The sequence below is a fragment of the Oryctolagus cuniculus genome, chromosome 7 (assembly GCF_051225735.1).
Source record: "Oryctolagus cuniculus isolate XC-2025 breed Fujian yellow rabbit chromosome 7, ASM5122573v1, whole genome shotgun sequence".
Lineage (NCBI taxonomy): Eukaryota > Metazoa > Chordata > Mammalia > Lagomorpha > Leporidae > Oryctolagus > Oryctolagus cuniculus.
This window is the reverse complement of record NC_142873.1, coordinates 150,818,212-150,833,200: the sequence shown is the minus strand read 5'-3', so window position 1 is coordinate 150,833,200 and position 14,989 is coordinate 150,818,212. Positions and strand designations below refer to the sequence as shown.

Below are 14,989 nucleotides of genomic sequence, written 5' to 3'. Positions count from 1 at the left end.
TAGCGCTGGGGCGCCGCGGCGGAGGGGCGGGGGGACGCGAGCGCGCAGACAGGTCACCCCACCCGCAGTGTGAGCGGACACCGCGACTCTCCAACCCAGAGAAGACCCGCGTAGTCCAATTTGGTCCTGCTTCCCTGCTCGGTTTGAGCTACTTTCGGGTAACAGTAAAGCTGTTTTATATCACAGAATCCTCATCCTAATGGTTCTGAAAATCAAAGGCAAGGGTAACTTTTATGTTCTTCCTTGTATGTTTCTCCATGGTTTGACGGCTTTTTATAAATTTTGGAGGGAAAATGCAAGATACACTTTTCTCCTCCTAATGTGTGTGTGTGTGTGTGTGTGTTTAAAGATTTGTTTATTTTTTGGAAAGGCAGAGTGACAGAGTCAAAGAGGGAGGGAGAAAGAGACAGAGAGAGAGAGAGAGATCTTCCTCCTGCTGGTTTACATCCCAAATGACTGCAATGGCCAAGGGCTGGACAAGGACAAAGCCCGACGCCAGGACTACATCCTGCTCTGCCATGTGAGCAGGGCCCACGTGCTGGCTCATCTGTTGCTTTCCCGGGCGCATTAGCAGGAAGCAGGGCAGCTGGGACTTGATCCAGCAACCGATCTCGAATGCCACCAGCAATGCAGCATTGCAAGCAGCTGGGCACACACCAGCCCCTCTGAAAGACTCCTAACATGAAAAGAGTGATGGTTTATATTGCAGAATACAGGCAAAATCTATCTCATCTGTATTCAAACTGTAGTTGCAATTTGCTTTTTTAAATGTTCAAGGTTTTTGGATAATTTTTTTTGTGCTATCACATTGTGATTTCCTTTATTATTTTGAGTGGTAGTACAATATGTTATTTGTGAATTACTGAATCTATTAAGTCTGTCTCCTATTGAAGAACACTTAAGTTTTGTTTTTTTTTTTTTTCTTAAAGGATATTTCATTTGAGAGGTAGAATTACAGACAGTGAAAGGGAGAGAGAGAAAGGTTTCCTTCCGTTGGTTCACTCCCCAAAGGCCTCAATGGACGCAGCTGTGCTGATCCGAAGCCAGGAGCCAGGTGCCTCCTCCGGGTCTCCCATGTGGGTGCAGGGGCCTAAGCACCCGGGCCATCCCCCACTGCTTTTCCAGGCCACAGAAGAGAGCTGGACTGGAAAAGGAGCAGCCAGGACTAGAACCAGCCTCCATTATGGGATGTCAGCGCCTCAGGCGGAGGATTAACCTACGGCGCCACGGTGCCAGCCCTGTTTTTGGGTAATTTTAATTGATTCATTGTCATGATGGAAATATGGCTTATATTATTATTAGAGATATTAAACCTTATTAGAGGGTTTGAGAGACCAAGAGTGAGAGCAAGAGTGAGAGCGCTCCCATTGGTTTAGTTCCTAAATGGCTATATAGGCAGAAGCCAAGAGCTGGGAACTCAGTCCATGACTTCCATATGGGTGGCAATCAGTAGGGACATGACTGCTGCCTCCCGTGGTCACATTAGTAGGAAGCTGCACTGAGGAGCTGGAGCTGGGGAATAACCCAGGCACTATCAGACGGGATGCAGGTGTCCCCGATGGGGTCTTCACTCCTTAGGCCAAACACCCATTTCTATATTCAGTTTCTTAAAAATTCACTCACTATGGGCTTTTTTTTTTTTTTTTTTTTTTACAGGCAGAGTGGACAGTGAGAGAGAGACAGAGAGAAAGGTCTTCCTTTGCTGTTGGTTCACCCTCCAATGGCCGCCACGGCTGGCGAGCTGCGACGGGCGCACCGTGCCTATCCAAAGGCAGGAGCCAGGTGTTTCTCCTGGTCTCCCATGCGGGTGCAGGGCCCAAGCACTTGGGCCATCCTCCACTGACCTCCCGGGCCACAGCAGAGAGCTGGCCTGGAAGAGGGGCAACCGGGACAGAATCCGGCGCCCCGACCGGGCCTAGAACCCAGTGTGCTGGCGCTGCAAGGCAGAGGATTAGCCTAGTGAGCCATGGCGCTGGCCTCACTATGGGCTTTTAAAATTCACCTATAGTCAGCTCTCTAATCATTCACATTAATGGAGGGAGGCAGAGGAATAAACAATAAATACCTAGGGATAATAGGTTTAGAATGAATTATATTAAGATTTTTCTTGATAATTATTTTCATAATTATACTAGTCAAGCTAATCTTGAAGTCACTTGTCAACCTCAGTTGTTCTATCCAGAAATGGAAGCAAGCGGAGCCAGCGTCGTGGCTCACTTGGTTAATCCTCCACCTGCGGTGCCGGCATCCCATATGGGCGCTGGGTTCTAGTCCCGGTTGCTCCTCTTTCAGTCCAGCTCTCTGCTGTGGCCTGGGAGTACAGTGCAGGATGGCCCAAGTGCTTGGGCCTCTGCACCCGCATGGGAGACCAGGAAGAAGCACCTGGCTGCTGGCTTCAGATCGGCACAGCGCTGGCCATGGCGGCCATTTGGAGAGTGAACCAACGGAAGGAAGACCTTTCTCTCTGTCTCTCACTGTCTATAACTTTACCTGTCAAAAAAAAAAAGAAAAAAAAGAAATGGAAGCAAGCACCCAGGATTCTCTTGGTGGTCAATCTAGAATTAACCGGGGATTTCTCTGCAGGGATAACTGAAGCTGCCGGTTCTTGGAGATACTTTAAATTTAATCTGACTCATAGGGCACACAGCGTCAATTCACCTGACTTCACTTGTTCCATTTGACAAGTTAGTGTCTGACGTCAAACGACATTTCCAAGATCTCCAGAGAAAGAGAACCAGTACGGTTTCTTGACTCAGACTTACTTGGCTCTTCCTTTCTTCTACGGATGGTCTGTTTCAGTCTTTCCCTCTACTTCCCAAAGGGATTTAGCAGCACTCGCAAAGGAAAACTGCAAGTGCCACGGCCTGCGGTGCTGCTGTCCCCGAGACAGCCACAGCCTACCCACCGCACATTTTAACTGGGTTTTCAAGACTTAACAGAATTCACTGATTAACCAGTACCACCAAGACCTGGGTAGTCAAGAATCAATCACAACCCTTAACTAACAACTATCCTACAATGCTTTGGTAAGTGAACCGTGGTTCCCACACTTCAGGCCTTCAGTGGGCGCCTGAGGACTCTGAGTTTCATCCTAGAGATCATTAACCATTTTCATGACCTGTGTTATCCAATATGGTAGTCACTAGACACATGTGGCTATTTATTTTTTAAAATTTATTTACTTATTTGAAAGGCAGAGTGACAGGGAGACACATAGAAAGAGATATTCTATCACTGAGCCATTCCCCAAATGTCCACAGTAGCCAGGACTCGGCCAATCCAAAACCAAAAACTCCCTCTGGGTCTCTCACTGAAGTGGCAGGAACCCAAGTACGTGGGCCATCATCTGCCAGCTCCCAGGATGTCAGCAGGAAGCTGGATCAGAAGCATGGAATAGCTGGTGCTTGAACCAGACTCCATGTGGAATGCAGTTTCACAAGCTACTCCAGAACGCCTGCTCCACATATGGCTATTTACATTAAGAAAGAAGAAAATTTCAGTCCCTCAGCCACACTGCTATATTTAAGGGTGTTACCTGCCAAATGTAGTTAGTTCATGGTTACCATATTGGATGGTACAGATACACTTCTTTTATTGCAGAAAATTTGATTAGACCTGCCTTAGAATGAGGATTAAATCACTAATAAACTAGTTTTCATACACACACACACACACACATACACACACATATATATAAATTTTGGTTTTCTTTAACTTATTTTGGGGGGGGGTGTGGGAGAGGGAGAAAGAGAGAGAGGACTATGGGTGACAGAGCTCCACTCACTGGTTCATTCTCTAAATGCCTGTAATGGCTGGGGGCCCAAAGCTGGGAACACAGCCCAGGTTTCTCATGTGGGTGGCAGGGGCAGGGTGGCAGAACCCAACTACCTGACTCAATATCACTGCCCCCCACAGTCTGAATTAGAAGGAGGGTGGGGTCAGAAGACAGAGCCAGGAGTCCAATCCAGGCACTCTGACGTGAAATGCAGGTGTCCTACCTGGCATCTTAACCGCTGGCCAAATACCTGCTCCTCAGTTAGCTTTCTTAACGCCGCTTTCTCATATAGGCCAAGAATATAGAAGACTCAAGGCACAGGCCTTAGCATGGAGGTGAGGAGCTACACATCCGCAGGGGGCCTGAATTCCACCCCTGGCTCACTCCTGACGCTGGCTTCCTGCCACTGCGGGCCCCTGGAGCAGTGACGATGTCTGTAGTCACTGGGTTCCTGTCACAACGCAGGAGAACCTGGATCGCACTCTCGGCTTCTGGGTCTGGCCTGGCCATTGTGGGCATTTGGGAAGTGAAGTAGGAGATAGGCGCGCGTTCTCTCTCTCTGTCCTGTATCTTAAGTAAGTAAAAATTTCTGAAAAAGTTCAGATTTATTAAATTTGTTGGTTATCGACTTTTTCTTACTAATGACTCTTTTACTGTCCCCTTTCCAAAACCAAAACATCTCTGAAGCCTTGCCCTGAATAAAACTGAACTACTGGTTGGGATAATTGTACCAAGAGGTAAACTTACTGGCAGGCTGGTCAAGTTTTACTATTGATGCTTGTAGCGCATAAAGTGCTTGCAGCTCCTTCTCCGTGTCCGAGTCCAGGTACTTGAGTAAGATCGGCACTCTCTGCTTGATGACAGCAGTGTCCACCCGGAAGGTCGAGCAGTCAGCTGGAGGCGACAGAAGGACCGGCGTTACCCCCACGGCGTTACCCACAGCACCCTCTCCAGTTTTCTGAGTGCAGAGAAGCCATCTGTCTCTGCGAGGGAAGAGGAACCAAGGGGTCCGAGGCAAAGCTTCTGCAACAGGTAAGGCTCTCACACCTAACGGGTGTTCTCTCAGCAGTAACAGAAGACACGGAGGTGCAGTCATTCTGAGTGCTGGTCTCCCTCAAGAGCAATGCATCCAATTATTATCCTTAATTATAATGAAGCGACAGGTTTCTTCATAAACTACAAAGTAACATTGATCAAATGTCTTACCATAAAAAATGATAGGTAGGTGAGCTGATGAATATGTTAATTAGCTTGAATTAATCATCCCTTATACATAAACCTATTAAAACATCATTTTACCTCATAAATGTATGTGATGATTTATCAAAAATAAAAGCAATAAAATAGGAATTTGAATAATTAAAAAACATTAACAAAGGAAATTAAAGTGAAGTTAATGCAAATCTTTTCAGAAGAATAAAAGAACTGGACGATCCTATTATTCCTAGGAAGAAAAGACTATAAAAGGCTAACTGTGCTAGTGGCACATAGGATCCCCTACATCTTCGGTGGTAGATAGAACAAGGGGCCAAAGAAGGCAGCCTTCAGCTTCAGGCCCAAAAGCCAAGGTTTTATGTTCTCTGTAAGTTACCACTGGGACAAAGTTCTGTTTATAAAAGCAGCTTTTGTACTTCCAATTTTGATTTTAAAACATCAAAGTCTTATGGTTCCAAAGATACAGAGAGTGATTTTAAATGAAGACTTTCTATTTAGTTTGCTATTTACCTTATTAAAGAACTAACATTTGAAAGAAATAATGTGACAGAGGATCTTAAGCTGAATCTTAATAATGAAGCTAAATCAAGGGGCAGGAAACTATCTTCTAAAATACAAGGACAAATCTGAAATTCTGAGACAACGTCTGGGCTGATGAAACATTGACAGAAATGTGGATTTCTACCTAGAGTGAAGCAGATATCCTCATTAAATATTGCATGATGCTTAGAATATGTAGACATTCTACCAATTCTAATCCTACCTATCTATACAATTTATAAACATCCAATAAAATTATCTTACCATATAAAATAAACATAGAGCAGAAAAAACTATTGGCATTTTCTTCCCTTATGGTATTTATATAAAACAACTTTTCTAATGAGAATGACGTTAGGTTAAGATAATGCAATCAATTTATTGTGGCTCCTGAATGGGAGGAGGATGTGGCCTTGAATGCTGTGGTGGAACGGGGAGGGAAATGCCGCCCGCACGTTGTAGACAACACCCATGAGCACGCAGCTTGCTGTTGGACTGAAGGACACAAGGCGTGCAGTAGTGCTCAGATCTGGCTTCTCTGCAGGAGAACACCAGGCACTGTGAACAGAAATGGCACCTGTTTGCCCAGAACCTGGCCTACACAGGGCGAGTTTTGAAGACTATAAATTCAGACCATTGAATCAGTACCTGACACAGATGTTAAGAGCTACACTTACCGATAATAGCTGCTTTACAAACGGCTGTCATTAAAGCTCTAAGGAATGTGGGTGAACTCATCTGGCTTTCATCTAGGTTAGCCTGGAGTCAAAAACAAATGGAACATTTAAAAGAGCCCCTGCACACCAGAAAGACTTCCCCTAAATGAGGGCTGCCCTGGTACTAAGGTAGATAGTAACATTTGTTGTATTCTTGCAAAAACTAAACATTTAATTCATTGAAAAACAATACATTACCAGCAGTTCTATGAGAGTACGTTCTAAAAAAGCAGGCAGTTCAGAGTGCCTACCACCGCCTATCCTCTGCTCAGTCAGTTACACAGTGTTGCATGTGTACCGTGTACACTTGAGAGTACATTCTTTTGGGGCCAGCAGTATGGCTGAGCGGGTAAAGGCTCTGCCTGCAATACTGGCATCCCAAATAGGTGCCGGTTCAAGTCATGGCTGTACCACATCCAATCCACCTCCCTGCTCATGTGCCTGGGAAAGTAGCAGAAGATGGCCCACATGCACCCACGTGGGAGACCTGGAAGAAGCTCCTGCCTCCTGGTTTCAGATGGGCCCAGCTCCAGCCATTGCAGCCATCTGGGAAGTTAATCAGTAGTGAATGGAAGATTTCTGTCTGTCTCTTCCTTTCTTTCTCTCACTCTGTAACACTGCTTTCCAAATAGCTAAATAATTCTTTTAAAAAAAATTTTTTTAAAGAGTGCATCCTTTTAAAAACACTGTTTCTGGTGCCAGTGCTGTGGCATAGAGGGTTAGGTATATGGTTCAGCATATGCAGTGCTGACATCCTCTATGGGCACCAGTTCAAGTTCTAGCTACTCCACTTCCAGCTCCCTGCTAGCATGCCAGGGAAAGAAGCAGAGAATGGCCTGGGTCCTTAGTCTCCTGAACCCACATGGGAGAACTGGCTTCCAGCTTTGGCCTGGCCCAGCCCTGGCTGTTGCAGCTATCTGGGGAGTGAACCAGTGGATGAAAGACCTCCCTTTCTCCCTCTCTATAACTCCAACTTTCAAATAAATAAAATCAATCTTTTAAAAAATTCTTTCCTTGGGAGCCGGCACTGTGACATAGTGAGTAAAGCCGCCACCTGCTGTGCTGGGATCCCATATGGGCACCAGTTCAAGTCCTGGCTGCTCCACTTCTGATCCAGCTCTCTGCTATGGCCTGGGAAAACAGTGGAAGATGGCCTAAGTGCTTGGGCCTCTGCACCAGCGTGGGAGACCTGGAAGAAGCTCCTGGCTCCAGATCAGCCCAGCTCTAGCCATTGCAGCCATTTGAGGAGTGAACCAGCAGATGGAAGACCCCTCTCTCTCTTGGTGCCTCTGCCTCTCTCTAATTCTGCCTTTCAAATAAATAAATCTTTAAAAAAAATTCTTTCCTCAATACTCAATCCACATAAAGACACAATCCATATTTAATAAAAATCACACAACTTTAGTGTATTTAAAAAAATATTTATTTGAGACAGACATAGAGAGCTTCCATCTTCTGATTCACTCTCCAGATGCCAAAAACTGCCTGTGGCTAGGGCTGAAGCAAGGAACCAGGAACTCAAGCAAGGCCTCTCAGATGGGTGACAGAAACCCAATTACTGGAACCATAACCACTCCTTCCCAGGTTCTGAATTAGCAGGAAGCTGGACTCGGGAGTGGAGCTGGGTATCAAACCCAGGTATTTTGATCAAGGACAAGGACATCCTGACCATCAGGCTAAACCCCTGATCCTGCAGAACATTTTATTTTTAAAGATTTATTTATTTATTTGAAAGACAGAGCTACAGAGAGACAGAAGCAGACAGAGAGAGAAAGGTCCTCCATCTGTTGGTTCACTCCCCAAATGGCCACAAAACCAGAGCTGGGCTGATCAGAAGCCAGGAGCCAGGAGCCTCCTCCGGGCCTCCCACACAGGTGCAGGGGCCCAAGGACTTGGGCTTTCTTCTGCTGCTTTGCCAGGCCATAGTAGAGAGCTAGATCAGAAGTGGAGCAGCTGGGACTGGAATCAAACCCCGTATGGGATGCCGACACTGCAGGGGGTGGCTTTACCCGCTACAGCGCAGGCCCTGCAGTGTATTTTACAGACTGTACTTCCTCAGTGGTTTACAACTATTCTTACATATACCAATATTGCTTTTTCATCTTCATTTTAACATGAATTAAGGGTTAATCTTAAGCATTGCCTCAAAGAAATCTTTCAGGAGGTGAAAAAATTAACACTATTTCTTAAGAATGGCAAGAAAAAAATCCATATAGAAATGTTGAGTAAACGGGTACCCAGATTTGTTTTTAGTTTATTTCCCTTAAGATCTTATCTTATTGCTAAGAGATGCTGTACTACGCCAGATGAGTGACAAAAGGAAACCGTAGGAATTACTTTTTTTTCTAGGCAGGTGTTTTAAATACTTTTCAAAGTTTACATTCCGTATGCCTATGGACAGAATGCTTGTTTCAATTCCTTTAACAGCACAGCCTGACATTTCCCACTGAAAAGATCAGCCTTAAAATGATTGGCTAGAAGAATTAGATATGTCATTACAGACTTCTGTGTGTAAGCTAACAATTCCAAAGATATTCAGAAATAAGTCTGAAGTTGATGAATTTTCTACTGTGGTAGAGAATCAGTAGCTTTCTCTCTCTGCTGAGTGCCTAACCTGAAACATCACTTGAGAGGAACTGACGGTCTCTGGAGAGTAAGTTAAGACTGGTTAACAAATCAGGTGGCCATCGCTGTGGGCCATCAGCAGCGCTGAGCATGGGGGGCTGTGTTTTGGTCAGAGGTTTCATTACCTGTTTTCCCTACAGAACAGAACATGCAGCACCACTGCCAACAGCTAAGGGGGGGTGGGGAGTGGGTGCCACGAGCTGTACGTGGAAGACCCCATGATGGTTTCTGTGTTGCAGGCAGATGCTGCTTTACACCTCTTTAAGAATACTGGACCTAGAATGAAGCCAGGCTGGTCTGGCCCTGCGGAATTACTTCTACAGTGTCTGAACAATTATTTTTGAAGAATGAATGAGACAATGACAATATACCATTCTTTTTCTGTTTCACAATAATTAATAAACAAGTTGACAGAGCTTTTTAAAGCACTGAATATCACCTGAAATCTTCAAGGAATTAGAGTTTTTAGCACAGTCTGAGAAAATAAACAAATCAGCTAAATGTAACTAGGAAATAACAGTAATAGTAATTCCAAACCATTTGTTTCTTAAGAAATAAACTGCATATTTCTTTTACCAAACAGAGCTACATACTCTCACTTCTGGTATCCAAGAGTGCAACAGCAGCAGGTGTTTATCCTAGATGACACCCACACCCCACACTGCAAGGCCCTGGCTTTGATTTCTGGCTCCAATTTTCTACTAATGCAGACCCTGGAAGGCAGGAGTGATGGCTCAAATAACTCAGCTCCTGCAACCCACACAGGAGACCTGGATTTCATTCCTGGCTCTTGGTTTCAGTCCTGGCCCAGTCCTAGCTATTGCAGGCAACTGGGGAGTGAACCAGGGGACTGGACTGTGCACGTATGCATGCTCTCTCTCTCTCTCAAATTAAAAAGTACAGAAGGCTTGAAGAAAACTGTAAAGAAGATTAAATAACAGATAATTGGGATAGATAAGCAAGTCCTACTTACATATTTACATAATGCTATTAGACACAGAAGAACGCATGTCTCTGTACTGTGAACTGTTACTGTTAGGTTTTTACCTTTTTATTTCTGTTTTTTTAAGTCATCTTTATTAAGTAGAATTTATTTTCAGTAAAATTTATTTTCTGCCTTTTCTTTAAGAATAATGAACTGTCGGTATGCACTATGTAGAATAAATATTGTTAAAAAAATGAAGCCTAACACAGCATTATTTTGCAATCCATGGGAATATAAAAGACAAAACACTGAAATGATGGTGATCTATGAAAAATTACAGAGAAAGAGAATAATGTAAAATATGCAAACCTGACTTCCAAAACAGAAAAGAAGGTATATGGTATCATAAAGATGCTAAAAAAATTGATGCTAATTTTTATCCTAGATGCTAGAACAAATTATAATATGAATGACTTACAAGTTTTAGGAAAGAGATGGTTACACTAGAAAAATAAGTCATGGCAAACTAATCCTTTCTTTCTGATTAAATTATCACATTGTAGCTCAAACAGATAGAACTTCTTTGGACTCGAGTAAGGCATTTGACAAATTCGCTAACAACAGATACCCATCAGAAGAAAGATGAAAAAGAGGACTAGACAGCAGAATGACATCAAATAACAACAAGCTGGAGCGTTCACAGAGGTGAGGTTGGTGCTGGCCCCTGAAGGTATGCTGCTTTGTCTTTGGTCCTACCGGTTCACACATTCACACCCATAACCTGGTTGAGGCCAAGGTAGGTGTGTTAATGAAACGTATGGATGATGCAAATGAAAAAGATGTTAAGCTAATTTTACAATCCAGTTGGACCCATAATGTCCTCAGACTAAAAGAGGTTCTAAATTAAGACAAATATAAACAGAAATAAATGTTAAAAATTTTTTTTTGGTTCAACAAACAGACAAGTAAGTTCAGGATGACAGAAAAATGACTAAACTACAGAACATAAAAGAAGAGGTACTGCATGACTGAGAAGCAACTGTGTTGAGTGTGGTCCGACTTCCAGAAGCACAGACTCTAAAATAACATCTGCAATAAACCTCCTGACTCACACTAGTGGACACACCAGTGGTCATGCTGAGTTTGCACATGCCGTTCTGAGATGGATGTTGAAAATCCAGGCTATGTTGGGATCAGAACAACCCGACAAGAGTCTAATATATGAATTTCCAATATGCAGCAAAATGGACACAACTGATAGCCATTGTCTACATTCTCAGTAAATTAGGGTCTTGCTTTTTACTTGCTAAACTTTTTTTTTTTTTTTTGACAGGCAGAGTGGATAGTGAGAGAGAGAGACAGAGCGAAAGGTCTTCCTTTTCCATTGGTTCACCCTCCAATGGCCGCTGTGGCCAGCGTACTGCGCTGATCCGAAGCCAGGAGCCAGGTGCTTCTCCTGGTCTCCTACATGGGTGCAGGGCCCAAGCACCTGGGCCATCCTCCACTGCCCTCCCAGGCCACAGCAGAGAGCTGGACTGGAAGAGGAGCAACCGGGACAGAATCCGGCACCCCGACCTGGACTAGAACCTGGGGTGCCGGCGCCTCAGACAGAGGATTAGCCTAGTGAGCCACAGTACTGGCCCGCTAAACTTCTTATTTGGTGAAGTAGTAAGTCTTCTTCACTGTAATTTTTCACTGAAATGTTATTTCTAAAGTAAAAAAAGGGAGGAGAAAGGAAGGTAGGAGGGAGGAAGAGAATATCATCATGTTTTTTTAGAAGAGATTCATTTGGCTGGCGCTGCGGCTCAATAGGCTAATCCTCCGCCTGTGGTGCTGGCACACCGGGTTCTAGTCCCGGTTGGGGCGCCTGATTCTTTCCTGGTTGCCCCTCTTCCAGTTCAGCTCTCTGCTGTGGCCCGGGAGTGCAGTGGAGGATGGCCCAAGTGCTTGGGCCCTGTACCTGCATGGGAGACCAGGAGAAGCACCTGGCTCTTGGCTTGGGATCACCGTGGCGCGCTTGCTGCAGAGGCCATTGGGGGGTGAACCAACAGCAAAGGAAGACCTTTCGCCCTGTCTCTCTCTCTCTTACTGTTCACTCTGCCTGTCAAAAAAAAAAAAAAAAAAGAGTCATTTATTTAATTGAAACGCAGAATTAGAGAAGGGGCAGGGAAGAGACAGAGAGAGAGGTTTCTGGTTCACTACCCAAAAGGCTGCAACAGCCAGGACTGGGCCAAGCCAAAGCCAATAGCCAGGAGTTTCATCTGAGTCTCTCATATGGGTGCAGGGCCATCTTTCACTGCTTTCCCAGGCCATTAGCAGGGAGCAAGAAGGGAAGTGGAGCAGCCAGGACTTGGAACTGGCACCCATGTGGGCCTCTGGTGTTGCAGGCTGCAGCTTTACCTGCTATGCCACAGTGCCAGCTCACCATCATGTTTTTAGAATTGTTGGCAGCTCACCATCATGTTTTTAGAATTGTATCTACAAACCATATTGAAGCTGTTAAAATTAATTAAAAAATTTTTAAAAAGGAAGGATGAAAAGAACATAGAAAGGTAGACAGGGATACAATGACAGGCAATTACAGTTATTTAAAAGGCTCCCACTAAAGTGGGACAGTAGACTTACTATTCCATGTTGGCCTTGGGGAAAAAAGACAGGAAGATAAAATCATCAGATGCTTCACTATTTCTCAACCCAGTAAAAGGGCTGTAAAGGAGGATTATACAGGAGGGAGAGGTGAGGTCAGCTCTTCAGAGCTTCCATTCAAATCTGATTATTCTATGATCTCATAAAAATGTGCAAAAATAAAACATCATTCATAAACTAGAATTACTATTTAAAGAACTTATAGTAACATTAAAACAGACATGATCAACACAGACTATAAGACAAATAAAATTTAAAATTTTCACAAGGGGCCATTGATACAAAAGTGTGAGCCAACATATTTCATAATAATTATTTATATATTCCTTATTAATATTATCTAGGACAGAATTTAAAATATGAGGACATTCAGAAAGAAACATAACTTTCTGAATGGTAAAATGTGGAGCATATGCTATACTAACAAGAAACCAGAGGGATGGCTGTTTGGATATTTTAACTTTAAACAATCCTGTGAATCAAAAACATAGAAAAATAACCTTAGTGTTTCAGGCACATGGAAATATACGAATAAAATCTAACTTCATGAAGGTTAAAAGTGCCCATGGAGAAAAAGGATAGAACAGGTGGACAGCGAAGTTCCCACAGGAATTTTCTTGCACAGCTATCGGGGTGGTGACGCAGTCTTTATACCTCTACCCAGTCAAAGATCTGCTCATCATTTGCTTTGTCCTCAATGATGAGTTTCTCGAGTCGCTTGTATAGCTCTTCAGCAGAGAGTTCTTTCTTTGAAAGTGCTTCAGAGACCCAGGAACTATCAGACTCCATGAAGTCCAGCCTCTGAAACAAAATGTTAACATATTAATAAAACTCAGCATTATCAACATCCTGAGAGAAAACAAAATCACAGGCCATGTCTTCTACTTTGCGTGGAATCAAAACGATCAGAACGCTGGTTCTGAAAAGACTGACGCTATCATGCTTCTGAACACTCCTCCAACTTCACATTCTGTCTATCTCTGACTCTCCTTAGAAAACAAGCAGAAAAGAAGCACTACTATAATGATCTCTGTGGCTATGCTTCTATCAAAATCATTCTGAGCTGCAGTCTTGCACCGTCATGACATGTGTCTCTAGGCTGGGTAAGAGCCCTAGGCAAGGGTACAATTTAAACCCCTTTCTGTAAACTATGGCTTAGTGTTGGAGTCATTACAAAACAGTTGTCAACACTCTAAGCTGTTGTTAAGTCCTTTGTTAAGTCCTTCATATATCACATGACCATTCTGAATCCAAGTATGAGAAATGATGCTATAACTGTTTAATTCTTATATAGTAGTTTAGAAGTTTATAATCAAAATGATTGGTAACTTTCAATGGTATAATACAATGAGGTATGTGGGTAAGCTTTGATTTATCAAATTTCACTATGAAAAACTATAAAGAATAAAATGTTAAGTGATTATTCATACAGGTTTTCTCCAACTCCCCTAAAGACTCTGTATATTCCTATATCCTACCCCCAATCACCAAAGTAAACCCACTTTAATTCTGAACTTTGTATCTCACTGTTTTGCTTCTACCACTTACATAATATCTTCTAAATGATGTTTCCCCATACAGATTTTTTTCCAACTTAATGCTTTATTTATTATTTTTGAGGTAACATTTTAAATTTATATTATAATCAAATACTTAATGTCTTCATGCAATAAAGAGGACAACAAATAAAAAGTCAGTAGCTCACGGTACAGCAGGAAAATAGGCAAAGGTTAAAACCAATGATCAGGGCCGGTGCTGTGGCATAGCAGGCTGAGCCCTGGCCTGCAGCACCAGCATCCCGTACAGGTGCCAGTTTGTGTCCTTTCTGCTCTTCTTCTGATCCAGCTCTCTGCTATGGCCTGGGAAAGCAGTGGAAGATGGCCCAAGTACTTGGGCCTTTGCATTTGCGTGGGAGACCGGAAGACAGTCCAGGCTCCTGGTTTTGGATCAGCTCAGCTCTGGCTATTGTGGCCATCTGGGAAATGAACCAGTGGATGGAAGATCTCTCTCTCTGTCTGTCCCTGTCTGTCTGTAACTCTACCTCTCAAATAAATTAATAAAAAAAAAAACTTAAAAAAAATCAAATAAACAGATGTTTGACCTACTCACATTATGTAAATTTTAAAATAGGCACATAATCATTAGAAGTATAGTAGTATATAATTCCCATCAATTTGTTTGACAGATTTATTTATTTATTTACTTTTAAAGATTTATTTATTTACTTATTAGAAAGAGTTACACAGAGAGAGGAGAGGTAGACAGAGAGAGAGAGAGAGAGGGAAAGAGGGAGAGAGGGAGAGAGGAAGAGAGGGAGAGAGGGAGGGAGGTCTTCCATCTGATGCTTTACTCCCCAGATGGCCACAAAGGCTGGAGCTGCGCGGATCTGAAGCCAGGAGCCAGGAGCCTCCTCTGGGTCTCCCACATGGATGCAGGGGCCCAAGTCCTTTCAACTGCTTTCCCAAGCCACAGCAGAGAGCTGGATCGGAAGAGGAGCAGCCGGGTCTTGAACTGGCGCCCATATGGGATGCCAGTGCTTCAGGCCAG

General features: G+C 43.6%; 1 protein-coding gene across 50 annotated transcripts in view; it reads right to left on the bottom strand.

Moving 5' to 3' along the window:
• EIF4G3 (eukaryotic translation initiation factor 4 gamma 3) overlaps positions 1–14,989 on the bottom strand; it is a 376,646-nt gene that overhangs the window by 1,064 nt on the left and 360,593 nt on the right. For all 50 annotated transcript variants that reach the window (XM_089301376.1, XM_089301377.1, XM_089301378.1 and 47 more), the window contains 3 exons: positions 13,097–13,243; positions 6,208–6,289; positions 4,523–4,669 (listed from right to left, as the gene is read on the bottom strand). In XM_089301376.1, the coding sequence (XP_089157502.1) occupies positions 4,523–4,669; positions 6,208–6,289; positions 13,097–13,243 (376 nt within the window). The remainder of the gene's footprint in view (positions 1–4,522; positions 4,670–6,207; positions 6,290–13,096; positions 13,244–14,989) is intronic.